The following is a 17,061-nucleotide window of genomic DNA, read 5'->3' as shown; positions in this document are numbered from 1 at the left end:
GAAATCTTACCTTCTCAGAAACAGCAGAAGTATGCAGTCTACGACAGGAGAGGGGGCTGGGATTGGGGGTTTGGTAAAAGCCAACGGTGGGAGTAAAAGAATGGAGGCGGTTAAGGGTGACAGGGCTGGAAATGGAATGCGAGGCCAAGCTGTGAATTGAGAAGGGGAGCGTCGGGTACACATAATGTAACACCAGCAATGGGACTGTTCTTGAAAAAGTCTGCAATTCACTGTACTGTCACATTGGGGAGTGGTGTCACAGGTAAGGGACAATATGCTGCGCGCTTTTTAAGTTTGGTGAATTGAGGCAGGATTAAGAAAGTAAAATTGCATTGTGCAGTGCTCTCTTCCCAGACAGGCTGGCTTGTTGGGTACTATTTTGCAAAGTACACGCTCACACTTCTCAAAATATATATACCATATGTCCAATACCAAACTTCCTACAACGAAATAAAATAAAACAGGAATTAGAGGCCACGATATATCAAAGGACAGGGAATGGGGCTGGGAGCTGGGGTGCAACTATGCCTTCGCAGAAAGGGCAGTGTGTAGTATCTTGGAGTGGCATTAACTTCAGCCAGGACACAGGAACCACTTCAGAGCCAGGTATGTAGAAAAGGTGAGTTTGCTTTATTGTTACAGTTGCAGGTAGGAAGGTAAGTAAGGAGAGAAGGTAACAAGCTTCTACTCCATCTGGCTCTCTCACTTCCTCTCCCCAACCATCATCCCTGGAGCTCCCATGTACACTAGGTTCCAGGCCACACACCAAGCTCCACTTACTCACACACACACACACACACACACACACACATACACACACACACACAGCTCAGCTCATCTCGCCAGGTGCTAGGTCACAACACAGTGCCTGCACAAAACAGATTCCCAGCTGAAGGGATTTAGTGTAAACCATTCCACAATATACACATGGTAATGCATTTAGAGGCACAGCTGGAGATCAGGCACGATTTCTGTGCCAAGAGTGGGACGTAAATTGGCACATTATAAGGAGCTGGAAGCCTTCCTCTGCACTAGGATTCTGTGTGGCCATGCAAACCAAAAAGAAGGTGACAGCAAATGTAAAGGAATTGTGGGCCAGTGGAAGCCACCAACGCTGCAAGACAGTGGCATCCTTGCAGCTATAAAGACATTCCAAAGAAAGGACACATCTTTCAGAAATGCAACATGATGTGTTCATAAAGAAGACCGTATAAAACAAAAGTTTGCGCTTACCTTCATTCTCAGCTCGAAAGACAAAAATCCTATGACTTGTGACCACTTCAAACTTGTTGTCTTTGCAAGAGCGGGCCATCTCGATAACCGCCAGTGGGATCACGCCCTTTGGGTACAGCTCCTGCAATGGTTCAAAATGGAAACACAATTTAAGGCTGGAAATGTCCTCCTTCAGGCTCACACCTCTGCCACTACTTTGCTCTTAGGCTCCCCTGATCACCGGAGATGCCTTTATGCAAACCTGGGCGGATAATGCGCCTGCGCAAAATAGAAGAACACATGGCAAGACAGTGGAAAGGAAAAAACTAAATGAAATAGCAGATGAGCGTGAAAGATTGAAAGGATTCGAGGAATAAAGGAAAAGAGATAGGGGGTGCATCTAAACAAGAAGGCAGCAAATTAGGGAGCTGAAATTGAAACATGGAAAGTGATAGGGATGGATTGAAAACAGATGGCAGGAAAGGAAGAAAAGACAGGAGAAATAAAGAGTAGAAGAAAACATGGAGGAACAGAAGGCAGGGTGTAGTAAAAACAAAGGAAGGAAGGAATTATGAACGCAAGGAAGGGTGGAGGAAGAAAGGAAAGAAGTGAGGAGGACCTATGGAGGAATGAAGGTAAGAAGGATGGACTGAATGATGGAATGAAGGATGGAATGATTAAGCGGGAAGGAAGCAAGGGAGGAAGGAAGGACATATGAATGCAAGGAAGGGTGGCGTACAAAAGAAAGAAGGGAGTGAGGGGGAGGGATGGAGGAATTTAGGATGGAATGGTGGCATGAAGGAAGCAAGGAAGGAAGGAAGTGAGGGAAGGAGGAATTAAGCGAGGGAAAAGAGGAGGCATAAATGAAGGAAGGAAAGTAGGAAAGGAAGGAAGGGAAGCAAGGAATGAGGGAAGGCCATAAGGATGTAACGAACAAAGGAAGGATGGAAGGAAGAAAGGAACAATACAATTAATGAAGGAGAAACAAAAGTGCAAGAAAAATTAAAGAAAAATAAATAATTGTAGAAAGGCAACTAAGGAACTAATGGATGAAAGGGTGAAGAGACAATAACCACTGGGAGAAAGAGAGGTGAAAAAAGAGAGCAACAATTCCAAACTCACGAAAGGCCAATATATGAAAAAAGAAAAATAAATTGCTGAAAGTGTAATGTTATTTAGAAAAGATTACAGTGTGCTTTAGATGTGTGTTCGCAAATTCATATGGTAGGGTGTGAGTTTCCAAGTTCATAGTGGATGGGGCTTGTATTATGTCAGTGGTATGATGAAGGTAAAGTGCAAAAAGCATTTGCAGAAAATGGCTATGGGTTTCAGATTGTGAAGCATGGATCGTATTTTGGGTTCTAAGGCGTGTGTGCTCCACTGGTTTAAGGTCTAGGTATTGTGTTGCAGGTCTCATAGTCTGGGTATTGGTTTCAGATTCTGGGCATATGGTTGTTTTTTAGCTGTCAGTGCATGCTGACTGTGAGTACATTTCTGTGGTTGGGTTTTTTTGTGCTTTACAGTGTGTGAATTAGGTCAATGGATTATGTCTAAGCAGTTATTATGTAACGGTACAATGGTTTACACAGGTCAGCGTATGGCATGGATGCTGTGACGGATCTGGACTATTCATCCCTCCTTCCCAGAGGGGAACCACCCCCTTTGAGGCTAGTGAGGTGAGCCCGCTAAGCAAGAACCTCCCTAGGGGTCTGGGTAATTGGGACCTCACTTGGAATAACTATCCTCTGAGTGACAAGTACTTCTATTGTTGTAAGAAACTCCCTGTCCAGATTACATTGTAGGCCTACTTAGGAATCGGAGAGACTATTGCTACTTCTGTTTTGGATTCACCAAATAGTGCATTTTTTTCAATTTCTTTGGCTTCAGGTAATGCTGGATCATGTCTGAAAGAGGAACGACACACCCCTTTTGTTTATGTACATAAAACAACAAAGAACCTGTCATGAAGGAGAGATAATACTACGCAGGGGCGAGCCTCCGACGGCAGGACGTCCTAGAGGGTCAGAGCCATGCTAGACCATGGAGCCAGCATTACCGAAGTAAATGAGCTGATCGCTAGCAAAATGCCGGAAGGAGGGTGTCATGATTGGCAATAAAACCGAAAAGAGAGAGACTGAGATGGTAAAGCCACTGTCTAGCCTGGGGTTCAACCACACAAAAACCGTGGTGGGCATGGGGCCTGTTAACTGACGCCGAGACCAGACAGTAGCGGAGAGATCATATCTCCGAGCTTCACTTGAGAAGTGCATCAGCTTCTGATCCGGGTAGCGAAAGGAAAGCAAATGCTCCTGAAGAGGTAACACTGTTGAGAAGGGCAGTTGTATCAGAAGATGGGAAAGCCAAAAGGATTACCCATAAAGCCAGGAAAACCCGAACAGGCAGATGTCCAACAGAGGCCAAGCTAAAGTAAGCCTATCAGAGGGCTATAGGACTTTGGGGGATCCTGGAAATACAAAACATAGCGAGCAAGACTGGGAAAAGAGAGAACCTGGAGGGTTCCAGTGCTCAAACCCAAAACAAGAACATTATCAAGCACCAAGTCAGAAATGGTGGAGTTTAAGAAAACTCGTTTTCCTTGTAAAGAGGGAAAACTATTTGATGTATGTGACAGCTTAAGACTCGTTATTCAGGACCTGCTAAGAGGCTGGAGGACTGTATTGTGAGAAATTAACAAACTTTTAAAACCCTCTTTCGAAAAGAGATCCAAGTAATTGGGTCAAGCACAGCTCAATGATAGACGCTATTGGTCTGGCCTACTTTTTGTTACGTTTTTGTAAGTGGTAGGGCCAGATAGCTAGTAGGTTTTGGATTAAAGACTATGGGATACAAGTACGGTGGTGTGGGGACAAATTGTCGGCAATAGAATTACTGCCACTTTTCCCGCACTGCCATAATACGAGTATGGCCCTGGAGTGGGGGGATTTATCTCCAGCATCTTGAAGGAGGTAAATCCTCCCACTTTCCACCAACAATTGCCCAAAATCGGTGGAAATACTGCAGCAGTATCTGCTGGCGGTAATTCTGCCAAAAATACCCCATAGAGTTCAATAGACTCTCATAAAATTGGGATTAACACCACCACCGCCACTTGTAATCTGGCGGTAAGTACGCTGGACCAAGTGGAGGTAACGGTAATGCCTTTCTTCTTGGTTGTGGACCCAAAACTGACAGATGGTCCACTTCCGTCTTTTTTTAAAAGAGTTGTACCAATGAAAGGGGACTCTGGTTCAAGGGTGCTCCTTGTCTTGATCATATAGGACAATTAGTGAGCTTTATAATTGTTTTTAGACTATAATGTATTCGGTGTGAACTAAGAGCGTGGACACTGTTATTTTATAATTGAGATGAAATGGTCATTTTTGATATGCATTGTACTTGTGTTTTTATGTGTTTGGTGGATGAATAGATCCGAATAAACATATTGACTGACTAATTCTGTTGGGTGGTATTGCAGTGGATTTACTGCCGGAACACCGCCCAATTCGTAATGAGGCCCCATTTCTTTCGGACATTTGACGAGCACCCTTACTTTAGTTTGTAGCCGTAGGGCTAGACGGGTGTTTTCTTATTATTTAAATAAACCCTCTTCAACATGTCACATCCTAGTCCGATTCCTTCTTCTGGTTCACCACAATGCCCAGTGGGTTGTGCATTTCAAGACATGTGTCTCGGTTTAAGTTGGCAGTCGGCTTCAAATTGTAGGTTATGGCATTGTGTGTTAGTCTGCAAAGCATGCAGATTTGTTGTACATTTCTGTCCATACGATGGGTACAGTTTGCAGATATCAAGATACCATTAATACCTCAGTAACAGAATAGAAAATGCATGGTACTTGAGGAAACTGTCTGGGAAATGCATATTGTTGTGGAAATGCTTTCCCAACACAAGGGACCATTTCAGGGGAGACAGTTTTGTATACATCCTATGCTCCCTTGGGATTGGCATGCTACACTGTGTTATACTATTTTAAACTCTATCATGTTTAAGCGCCATGAATATGCTATCCAAAGTTTGCCTGCTAGAAGAAATGCATTTTGTACCCATATCTAAGTTTTTGTTAACTTGAATTAATTTTCATAACGAATATTATCTATTTGATTTTTGGTCGGTGGCATTTCTGCCCATTTGGACTTACACTACCTTCTATGCTGCATATGAACATAACCCTTTTCTGCTATTGCGGTTTCCTTTTTTTAATTTTCCTTTCCCAAATGAGATCTTGTAACCGAATTAGATTTTTTTATTTCAGGGAGTTGTGCTCATTTTGCATCTATTGATTCAGCTCTTCTTTTTATTTTGTGGGACATGATGTTGGTTTTATTATACTACCTGGTTAGTTCATGTTATGTCAGATTATATTATGCCATGTTTTATTGATGTCTAATGTCAAGCACTTTGAAGCGGCCTTAAGGTGGAAGATAACACTCTTCATATCACTCTAATGATTAAATAATCCAAAGGAGCAGCACTGTTTGCGAAAAGAGACATAACGCCCAAAATTGAAATGCCGGTATAAAGTGATAAGCAGACTCAGCACCCTGTTTAGACCTAAGATCTGCATGCTGTCCCAATAACGTAATTTCACCAAAATGCCAGGGGTAGTGGGAGTGACATCACACGACACTTGACCTATGATGACATCACAGGGAGTGATGTCATGTATCCCCCCCCTAAGTGATATCACGGGAAGTGATGGAACACGACCTTTCACCCTTTGACAAAACAAGAAGTGGTATCATATAGCATTGTTCCTAAGTACATTATGAAAAATATGGTTACGATATCTATAATGTGATATACATTTCATACAAAAATGGATTGCCATATGCATCATTAAGATGAGGGTGTATAGGCCCATATTAACACATTACTGTGAATGCAAGCAGACATCCATGGCCAAATGATAATGATATCTTATTATATAGCACTTACGCTTAAGCAATTTATATAGAACAAATATGCATACAATATCACCCAATCTATGTTGGTACTCATTTATCGACCTCAGAAGGGTGAAAGGTTGAGTTGAGATGTTTAAGAACAGAGTAAATCAGTGACTCACCCCCTGAAGTGTACCTGAAATAAATAAAGTCATATTCTTTCTTATTTAGGGGCACTGCTGAAAGTGTTAGACTTGTGGAGAAACCGTTTTTTAAGAGGCCTGAACAAGAAAGTCAGCCACTCAAGAACCAAAGAGCCAGAGGGCGCTGGCCACAGGAACTTGCATTTTAATTTTTTTTTTTTCAGGGGTAGCAAGGGAGACCAGATGGGTAGCAAAGGAGACCTCAGGGGTCGCAGTTGCTACCCCTGCGACTCTGAAATGACGTCCCTGTGCTGCACTCTAGTAACAGGACTAGGTAGTGCAGCCCAGATCAAGAAGAACAGACAATTCTGGATTATGCAGATCAAATCCCAAAAAAACCCAGCCTCTGCTGAAGAGGTTCCAGTCTCACACACTACTATGACCATCCCCATAAAACATCAAGAGCTTCCACGAAACACTGCCCAGGGCTTTACTCTTGGAGGAGCCACAGTTCAAAACCCACCCTCATTTAAAACTGCCCATAGTTACTACCATCTTTCCTGTCTAAAGATCCTGGCCATTCGGGTCATAGGGGAGTTAATAGAAAGGTGCGCAGAAGGGATTTGCTCTCCTGTTGTCTTGTGCATGGTTTCAGCAGGCACAGGCACACAGTGAAACCCTGGTACTATGGAAAGATTAAAAGCCTTACCACTGCTGAGCCAAAGACATGCTCATGTCCTTCAAGTGTTTTGCTTTGAGGTGGGCTTAGAAGTGACTGAACTCTTACAGACAATGTATCATCACAATACCAAAACAGTTTCCTCTCTCTGTGGGTATCAGGCTGGCAAAATATCCTAGAATGTGTCCACAGAGCCAAAACTACCCATCCAACATGTTCTCCAACTGCATTCTCCTTTTGCACAGACCCTCCTAGGCCAGGCAATATGTCCCGTCTTTGCAGACCCAAATTACCATTTGCAACTTTACCCCATTTAGGGGCCCGGGATAATCACATTTTACTTTATAAATTCTATTGATCCCACTGCTCTGCCTTTTGTTACCAACAGCATTCAACTTCTCACGCTTTCTGTTGGATTACGCCACCTTCTGGAGTCGGCCTGGCAGTGCCCGACTTTCTATTTAGGAACTTACCTGTAGTAACATAAATGGACATTGCCGGAATTTTAACTCTACATATCTGACAGGTTTAACGGAGCACATCCTTCATCGCCTCACGCACCCAACACTACTTGATGTCCCAGTTAAAATTCGTCCAAAACTGCCTTGGGATCTAAATGGGTTTTTTGAACCAACACATACTTTTCTGTGTCTTATGTCTGTAGAACATAGCCTTTATACGTGAGAGTAACACACATCTGTACTAATACAAAGAATGTCCCCCCTGCCTGAACCTATGTCTGCAACCTCCTTCAACATTTTAAATCCCTCTTTACTCTTGCTCTCCTTCCCAGTATGTTATGTTCTGGCTTCCCCAGCCAAGGTACCAATATGCCATGGACAAGGATATGTGCTTGAAAACCACTATAGTGGTGATTTTGCTCAGCACAAACAGCATAGTTACCTGATGTAACTACGTAATATAACATATCCTTCTTCATGCCCATACACTGTGGACAGAAGTCAGTTTGTTAAAATGCTTTAAAAATGTTTCTAACGATGGGGTTATCACCGGGGCAACAAATACTACCAAATATTCGGACTCTGGCTCCAACCTGCACAGCAGACACCCGGTAAGGAGTTTTTGACCTGGTTTGTGCTCTGGATGGGTATTTGTGCTTCTTGTGATTTTTGTCTGCCTGTTTGTTTCTGAACATCTCCTAGACTGCACTCTGATCTGGCCTGTTTGTTTCTGACATTTTCCTTTCCCCTGCCAACCCATGGAAATTGACTGATGAAGTCACACAACCCTCCCCTTTGTTGTTAGTCTTCTCTTTTTGCTATCCCCTGCTCCCCCATCTCAATCTGGATTCATTTTGCACAGCAGACACATAGTATGGAGTTCAGGCTGCATTGTGTGCTCTTTTGTAGAAGTATGTCTGCTTTCTTGTGCTATTTCTCTGACTGTTTTTCCCTAGACTTTACCTAGACTGTGAAGTAATCAGCAGGAGGTGTTGGTTATAATAAAGGTATGGTTTATTTATAAGACCCCGCAGCACAGCCTCCCTGTTAACAGAGTCAACCCCCCCCTCCCATGTTCCACATTCCACCAAGGCCCCCAACATTCGACTGGCTAAGTGTCTAAGCTACCACACATCCTCCCCCGCAACAATGTACACACACAACATGAAGGCAATACTCCAGGGGAGCAGGAATAAGCTGCAGGAGACTTAAATGCATAATAAGTGAACAACAGAAAACACACATTAAAATATGAACAACAAACAAGCTGTGAAAACTACATGTCTAAATGATTATAACAACACCACCCTCCTTCCCACCTACAAACCCAAGGAATCATGAAAAATACAAGAAAACAGTGACAGCTGCAACTAGTCACCGAACTATATGAGAAAACCACAAATCACAAGAATCTCCAGAAACATACACAATCACCTAATATAATCCTTCATCCATACTGGCTCCTTTCTTCTCCTCACCCCACTACCACTAACAGTGACACCATCACTGTCACCACCAACCACAACCAAATCCATCCCATTAGCATCAACCCCACCTGATCCCACTCCACAACCGCTCCCTCCAACCCCTATACCACTATCATCTCCTAACACATCCTCCAACCCTACATGCCTGTCCCTACACACAACACCTTCATCCATAGCTTCCACTGCTACCACTCTATTCAGATTCCAGATGGACCCATCATCCACCCTACCAACATTGCCTAAACACTCAAGAACTTTCCTGGGCTTTGAAAACTTAGACTTCCCTTTGGCCGTGTGCACACCCTTCTTCACCCACGCGCACGACCCAACCATCACCACAGCCCTTGCCTTAGTCGTGTACCCCAACTTGGAATCATAGTACTCCTTGTTTTTCCTTTTAGCCTCCTTCATCCTTTCCTTCAACCTGGCATCAAACTGTGCATCTTCCTGGGCGCTCGTTGCCCTATCACCACCTTTCATCATCCTGTTCACCCACGCCGGATTGAGACCTGATGTTGGATCTCTTGAGCACTCCACTTAACCCTCCTTCACTGAGCTTTTACCATCTGGTTTCTGACAATATTGTGTACGGTGAAGAACTGCCCACCATTACCTTGACCTGGAACCCATCTATTCTGATCTTACAGCTCAGGCACTTTGTTTGAGAATAATCTTCCTTATTCTCCTGCACTACCACCACTCACTCCTCCTCGTCTGAGCTATTTTCTTCGTCATCTTCCTGAACACAGGAAACGTTTTTTTCCTCTGCAAGTCACTGCAAAATGCCCCTTCAGTCCACAATTCGTGAACTTTTGATATATTGCAGGACACAATTTTGAATTGGCCAAATGCCCAAAGCGGCTACAATTCAAACACTTCCCTTTTCCAGCATCACAAGGTGGCCACCCCTTCTTCTTCTCATTCTTGGGTTCACTTACCCGTTTTGGTTCCTCCTTCACGTTGCCCTTTTTATTTCTCTTGGTAACAATGTTCACTTGGTTCAGTTCTTTTGCCAAATCACATTTGCTCGTCTCTGACAAGTCATTCTTCTTCTTCTCCTTTATAGTATGAAAACACAACACAGTGTGCTCCACATTTTTGTAAATAGCGATAGCCTCTTCAAGAGTGGTATTTCCACACATCCATAGGCATTCCTGGATGAAAGCATTGTTCGTGTGAATAATGATTTGATCTTTTATGAACTCATCAGTGCCCATTCTGGCAGTGAACTCACAAGTGCTTGCAAATCTCCTCAGTGCACTAACATACTCCTCCACAGATTCGTGCTCCTGCTGCTTCCTAGTATAGAAGTTAATACGGTTTATCGCTATATTGGTCTTGGGTGCAAAAAATATATCCAATTGCAAGAGAGCCTGTTTATATTTCTTCCAAATCGCCACCTCTTTGGGCACCTGCCATGAGCGGCAAATCTCTGTACTTCTTTTGCCCTTCTTGCCCCAAAGAATGTGAAAGCAACATTTTCCTTTTGACAGGAGTCAGCCCTTCATATTCGATAGTAGTTACTCCAATACTCCTTCCACTCATTCCACAGTTTGTTGAGTGTACCTGGAATCAGCAGGAAGGCCTCCGGGAGTGTACAGTCACTGACATTTCCCCAACACCAGAACAAGGCAACGCCAAGGCACCAGTCAGCTTATGGTCACCTCTTATTTGTCACTCCAACTGATCCTTCCACCACGATGTGCTTTGTCAATTGTTGTGACACTTCACCACAAACTCCACCACCAACTACTTTCTGATGATTGATTCCTCCTCCTCCCCACCCCAGCACCTGAGAGCTAGCTCAGGGCGGCAATCGGGGAAACTGAAAAGAATTCAAATCACAGAGACGAAGAAGAGCAGCATAGAGTAATGCGGATCACCCCTCTGCACTCTTGTTGTGGTGATGTAGCTATGGCAATCAAATATCCTCCACACCTTATGCAATGCTAGTGGGTCCTTTCCTCTAACCCACAAGCATATTGATTTCAGGTTACAGCCCCCAGGCACTCCGGGACAAGGCAGCAACGTAGCACAGAGTTGCTACAACAATCAAGATGGCCGCCTGATGCTCCTTGACACTTGCGGGTCCTTTCCTCTAACCTGCAAGCATGATCATCATTGGCAGAAGGGAGAGGAAAGGGAATAACAGGAAGCAAATACTACAAGGAAGGACATGGCCTACATAAGGTAGCTCACGGGCAGTCGGGGTAACGGGAGCCAGACGTTGGAGGAGAAACGCAACGTCACCCATTCACGGGAAAAAATATCCCAGTAACAAGCAGAATTCTATTTGTTAAAGGGATGGTCTAGTAAAAATTTTCATTTCAAAAATAGATAGGCCACATAAAAAAAAAAATACTAGCATCCTCCGTTTTAAAACTTCCTATGTAAAATTTTGAGCTATTCAAGCTCAAAATTCTAAAAAGCAAGCACAGGGGCGCAGCCATTTTGTGAAATGGAGGCCCTCCTGTGCTGGCTTTTGCTTTTGCGGCACTAATGAAGGAAAAGCCAGCCAGCTGTAGTAAACAAAGTCTACCGCTGGGTGGCTTTCCCTTCATTAGTGCCGGGACTCGGAGGACGCGGACCGGAGACCAGAGCAGGAAAGCTGCAGCTGAATCTCGGTAAGTGCTATTTCCGGAGGAGCCCGGAAAACTTAGAAATAAAACCGCAGCTTTAAAAACGTATTTATGAAGCGACCGCAAACATAAATACAACGTTACTGTGTTGGAAAACGCTGCGGTTTTAAAACTGCAGCGTTTTCCAACATGCCGCGCAGTGTTTCTACCTGCAGCTGATTTCCCATTTGGGGCTCTCGGGCTCCCCGTGGGGAGCCCGAGAGCCCCAAATGGAAAAGCAGATTCAGGCAGACACAACGCAGTTGTTTTCCGCAATGCCGCGTTGTGTCTGCCTGAATCTGCTTTTCCATTTGGGGCTCTCGGGCTCCCCCGTGGGTTTTTGTATTGATTTTTCTGGATTTTCCTCACTTTGTAATGTTTTTTCTGTGGTTTTGATGGGGCCTAAGATACGTGTTGCTTCTTCCGCACTAAATTTGTTGTGACCTATTGTTGCACTGTTTGCTTCTTGAATTTGTAATGTTTCTCCTTTTGAAATAATATGCATTTGATATTCAAGATATACATTTTACAACTGGGTTTCCTGATTTACATTTTATTTGTATTAACATCAAAATACAGTAGTGGACTTTGTCCAAACACCTGTAAGTGTGCAGGGGACGGGAGGGTTCCCTTGTTGAATCCTCATCCTATTTGTCTCTACTTTGCTAACCTGACTAAAAAGGGGAACATCTATTTACCAAATCACCCCCAATTTTCTGATCCTGCTAGAGAAGGACTATTCTGTTCCTGTAGAATGTGTGTTAATATGGATTTCTCATTGTATACACACACAAACACACACACACAGACACACACACACTTATAAAATATAACGAAAGCCAATAGAATCTTTTTAAAAAAATCAGACATTTATGTTCAGTTTATACAAAAATGTGAAGTTTTGCGAATTTGCTAATAACAGCGTAGGTTTTCGTGAATTTCCCTCACCACAAAAGCACACTTGAGAGTACCTTACTTCTCAAAGTTAAATGTTACAGTAGGAAGTTAGATGGTGAAAATCTCAGGGCGTACTAGTCTGTCAACTAGGTGGAGTTGCAAGTGATAAACCACTACTACCCGTACAGCCTTATGGCATACCGGCGAGCGGACATGAGACACAGCTGTCTAAACAAGGATTTTCAAAGCCAATAGGTTTTGGCCGTCATATGCAGCCTCAAAAACCCCAACAAATGTAATGGCATCACTAGAACTATAGAACAGAACTAAAGTTACCACGATTTAAAATTATAACAATTATTAAAGTACTCCACAGAAAAACAGACACCCACTCCAGCACCGTCAGAGTCAACCAATTGCAAAAAAATACATACTGAATGTGCACCTGACAGCAAATCACAATGCCAGAAACATGCAAAAGTAGGAACAAATGGCACACGTGTAAGATGGATTTGCACAACTATCCATGACAATACCTTTGTTACACTGGGTGTAACAAATTAACAAATTAATGGTGTAACCATTATCAGCCAAAACCTGAAAAACCCTCTATACAAACCAACTGTGTTCACACGTCACACGTCCACCTATTCAAGCAGCCCACACTACAGCTGATGACATAACACATAGTGGATAAAGTACTAAACAAACATTCCTAATAATAATATACATAATAACACAAGTTAAATGTAGGGGAAAGGCAGCGATACAGCAGAACAACAAATCTGCAGTGGCATGTTAAAATTAAGTGGTCATAATTTGCTACTTTCCATTCTGATGTATTTTATGTTGTGTTATGTTATTTTGCACTTATATAGCGCCTTATATACCATTGGTATGGTCTGAAGGCGCTGGTAGGTTGACCGCTCTTGGGAACCGAAGTTCTGGTCAGTAGAGGGAGTAGAGAGAGTCCAAAGGTGCGTGTGCGCATCCGGTATGTGTGCAGCTGGTGCGGAATTCCTGTGGTAGCTGCTTCCTAGTGGTAGGTGTGGTGGCTGAGAGGTCAGGAGTATGTGTTCGATCTGGCCGGAATTATCCAGACCGAGAGTGGCAGCGTTAGGCCTGAGGAGAACGCCTGGCTGGGGGTGTGAAACCAGCTGTGTTTACTTAGAGTGATGGGGAGTGAGCGACAGATGTTGATATGAGAACAGTTATACCGAATGGTGTCATAGTATCTCTGTTTTCTAGTTGAGTGGTTGTGTAAGGAGAGAGTAAGCGTAGGGTGTGATATGAGGTATGCTCTTTCAAAGGATCCATGCATTCCAAGGCATAATACGGATGTCATGCAATTCTGCAATTCAACCGCTCTCCACACTCGTTCGCTCTCCACACTCCTCTGCCCTCCACACTCCTCCGCCCTCCACACTCATCGGCCATCCACACTCATGGGCCCTCAACACTCATCCGTCAACCGCATTAATCCTCTACGCACTTCACATTCATCCCCTCTTCACACTCATCCCCACTTCACGTTCATCCCCACTTCACGCTCATCCCCTCTTCACGCTCATCCCCTCTTCACGCTCATCCTCTCTGCTACAAGAGAGACTATTGGTCACAAATTCTAAGTGCAATTGGGTACCCTGCTAGATGCAATTGGGAACATTCTAATTCAACTTTCAGAGAGGCTGTTGGACACTTCTAGATGCAATTGGGAACATTCTAATTCAACTTTCAGAGAGGCTGTTGGGCGCAGCTTCTAAAGCAATTGGGTACACTTCTAAATGCAAATGGTCACAGCTTCTAAATGCAATTGGGTACACTTCTAAATTCCACTTTTCTCAGAGAGGCTATTGGGCGTAACTTCTAAATGCAATTGGGAACACTTCTAGCTTCGACTTTCCCAGAGAGGCTGTTGGGCGCTAGTTCTAAATGCAATTGGGTACACTTCTAGATGCAGTTGGTCACAGCTTCTAAATGCGATTGGGTACACTTCTAATGCAAATGGTCACAGCTTCTAAATGCAATTGGGTACACTTCTAATGCAAATGGTCACAGCTTCTAAATGCAATTGGGTACACTTTTAAATTCAACTTTCTCAGAGAGGCTATTGGGCGCGATTTCTAAATGCAATTGGGTACACTTCTAATGCAAATGGTCATAGGTTCTAAATGCTATTGGGTACACTTCTAATGCAAATGGTCACAGCTTCTAATTGCAATTGGGTACAGTTCTGAATTCACCTTTCTCAGAGAGGCTAATGGGCGCAACTTCTAAGTGCAATTGGGTACACTTCTAATGCAAATGGTCACAGGTTCTAAATGCAATTGGGTACACTTCTAATGCAAATGGTCACAGGTTCTAAATGCAATTGGGTACACTTCTAAAGCAAATGGTCACAGCTTCTAAATGCAATTGGGTACACTTCTAATGCAAATGGTCACAGCTTCTAATTGAAATTGGATACACTTTTAAATTCAACTTTCTCAGAGAGGCTATTGGGCGCGATTTCTAAATGCAATTGGGTACACCTCTAATGCAAATGGTCACAGCTTCTAATTGAAATTGGGTACAGTTCTGAATTCACCTTTCTCAGAGAGGCTAATGGGCGCAACTTCTAAGTGCAATTGGGTACACTTCTAATGCAAATGGTCACAGGTTCTAAATGCAATTGGGTACACTTCTAATGCAAATGGTCACAGCTTCTAAATGCAATTGGGTACACTTCTAATGCAAGTGGTCACAGCTTCTAAATGCAATTGGGTACACTTCTAAATTCAACTTCTCAGAGCGGATATTGGGCGCAACCTCTAAATGTAATAGGGTACACTTCTAATGCAAATGGTCACAGCTTCTAAATGCAATTGGGTACACTTCTAAATTCAACTTTCTCAGGGCGGCTATTGGGCGCAACTTCTAAATGTAATTGGGTACACTTCTAATGCAAATGGTCACAGCTTCTAAATGCAATTGGGTACACTTCTAAATTCAACTTTCTCAGAGCGGCTATTGGGCGCAACTTCTAAATGCAATTGGGTACACTTCTAAAGCAAATGGTGCACTTTCAATGGTGGCTATTGAGCACACTTCTAAATGTGGCTTTCCACAGACAGGCTATTGGGCACACTTCTAGATGTAACTTTCAAAGGAGGCTATTGAGCACATTTAAATCTACTCATACATGTATAGATTAGAGTTTCCAAGGGCAAGTATGCTACATCTATGATTGGATTACAGTGTTAATGCTTTGTTAGATGTGTGGTTGGGTAGTATGGCGTGAAGTGATTGCCTCAGGCCCTGCCCTTCCCACACTTACTTTTTGTTGGCTTCTTGCTTCTCCTGCGGATACCTGCAGATGCGGTTAGGAGCTGTCTCTGTATGAGCTGTCCTTTGTCCCAGGGTCCTTAGTCGCAGGGGGCTGCCGGGCAGGGGGCTGCCCTGGGAAGGTCTCTAATGGCTGGTGACTCAGGGCATGCTAGCCAATCAGGGCACGGCCTGGAGGGCGTTGGGTACTCAGCCAATCACGGGGGTGGTGGGCAGGCTGCGAAGCGGGAGGGATGGGAATCAGGAAGTGGGAGCGGGGTGGGGAGGCAGGGGACACCGACTGGAAGGAGGGCCTGGGGCTGCAGGACACACGGGGCAAAAAGCACACAAAAGGTACATGGATGCCTGCAATGAAATTCACTCACCCGCGCTCAGCTACAAAGAAGCGAGCGGGCGGTGAAGCCGTTCATTAGGCCTGCAGAGCGCTGGCCACTCGACCAATCACGGGGGTGGTGGGCGGGCTGGGAGGCGGGAGGGATGGGAATCAGGAAGTGGGAACGGGGTGGGGAGGCAGGGGACACCGACTGGAAGGAGGGCCTGGGGCTGCAGGACACACGGGGCAAAAAGCACACAAAAGGCACACGGATGCCTGCAATGAAATTCACTCACCCGCGCTCAGCTACAAAGAAGCGAGCCGGCGGTGAAGCCGTTCACTAGGTCTGCAGAGCGCTGGCCACTCTACCAATCACGGGGGTGGTGGGCAGGCTGGGAGGCGGGAGGGATGGGAATCAGGAAGTGGGAGCGGGGTGGGGAGGCAGGGACACCGGCTGGAAGGAGGGCCTGGGGCTGCAGGACACATGGGGCAAAAAGCACACAAAAGGTACATGGATGCCTGCAATGAAATTCACTCACCCGCGCTCAGCTACAAAAAAGAGGTACACTAGCCCAAGGAAACCTAAACATTTCCTAGCGACCAGTTTTTCATTCCTTCCCTGGATTATCAACTCAAGTGAGCTGGCTTTTCAACACCTACAACTCTCAATCGTGGCAGGTACTTACTGCAAGATTCATGATTTTGAATAGCAAATTCTACATAGGAAGGTGCACCTAGATCCACAGAATGGTAAAGCACATATGTGGGATTCAAATATCTATATTGCACGATGTACCTAGGTCACCAGCCATGAAATGGTAAAGCACCAACTGGGATTACCTCTCAGTCATGACACTACCTGATCCTTAGGTTTGCAACGAGACCAATCTTGAGGGAACCTAGGCCTGCACTTACGGCGTCCATCTTCCTCTTATCCCCTCTTGAAGTGGTCCAGCTGTGGACTGCCACAAAGAGACAGACTTGGAGCCACATGGTAGGACTATTTCACTTGATGCTCTTATAATG

The 17,061-nt window shown here is 44.3% G+C and overlaps 1 protein-coding gene across 6 annotated transcripts in view; it reads right to left on the bottom strand.

Moving 5' to 3' along the window:
• Positions 1-17,061, bottom strand: part of ARAP3 (ArfGAP with RhoGAP domain, ankyrin repeat and PH domain 3) — a 582,982-nt gene that overhangs the window by 251,327 nt on the left and 314,594 nt on the right. For all 6 annotated transcript variants that reach the window (XM_069654121.1, XM_069654122.1, XM_069654120.1 and 3 more), the window contains one exon: positions 1,234-1,354. In XM_069654121.1, coding sequence (XP_069510222.1) covers positions 1,234-1,354 — 121 coding nt within the window. The remainder of the gene's footprint in view (positions 1-1,233; positions 1,355-17,061) is intronic.

This window comes from Ambystoma mexicanum, chromosome 3q (assembly GCF_040938575.1).
Source record: "Ambystoma mexicanum isolate Mex_15411 chromosome 3q, UKY_AmexF1_1, whole genome shotgun sequence".
Taxonomy (NCBI): domain Eukaryota; kingdom Metazoa; phylum Chordata; class Amphibia; order Caudata; family Ambystomatidae; genus Ambystoma; species Ambystoma mexicanum.
Note: the sequence above shows the minus strand (reverse complement) of the source record. Positions and strands in the feature narration are given on the sequence as shown.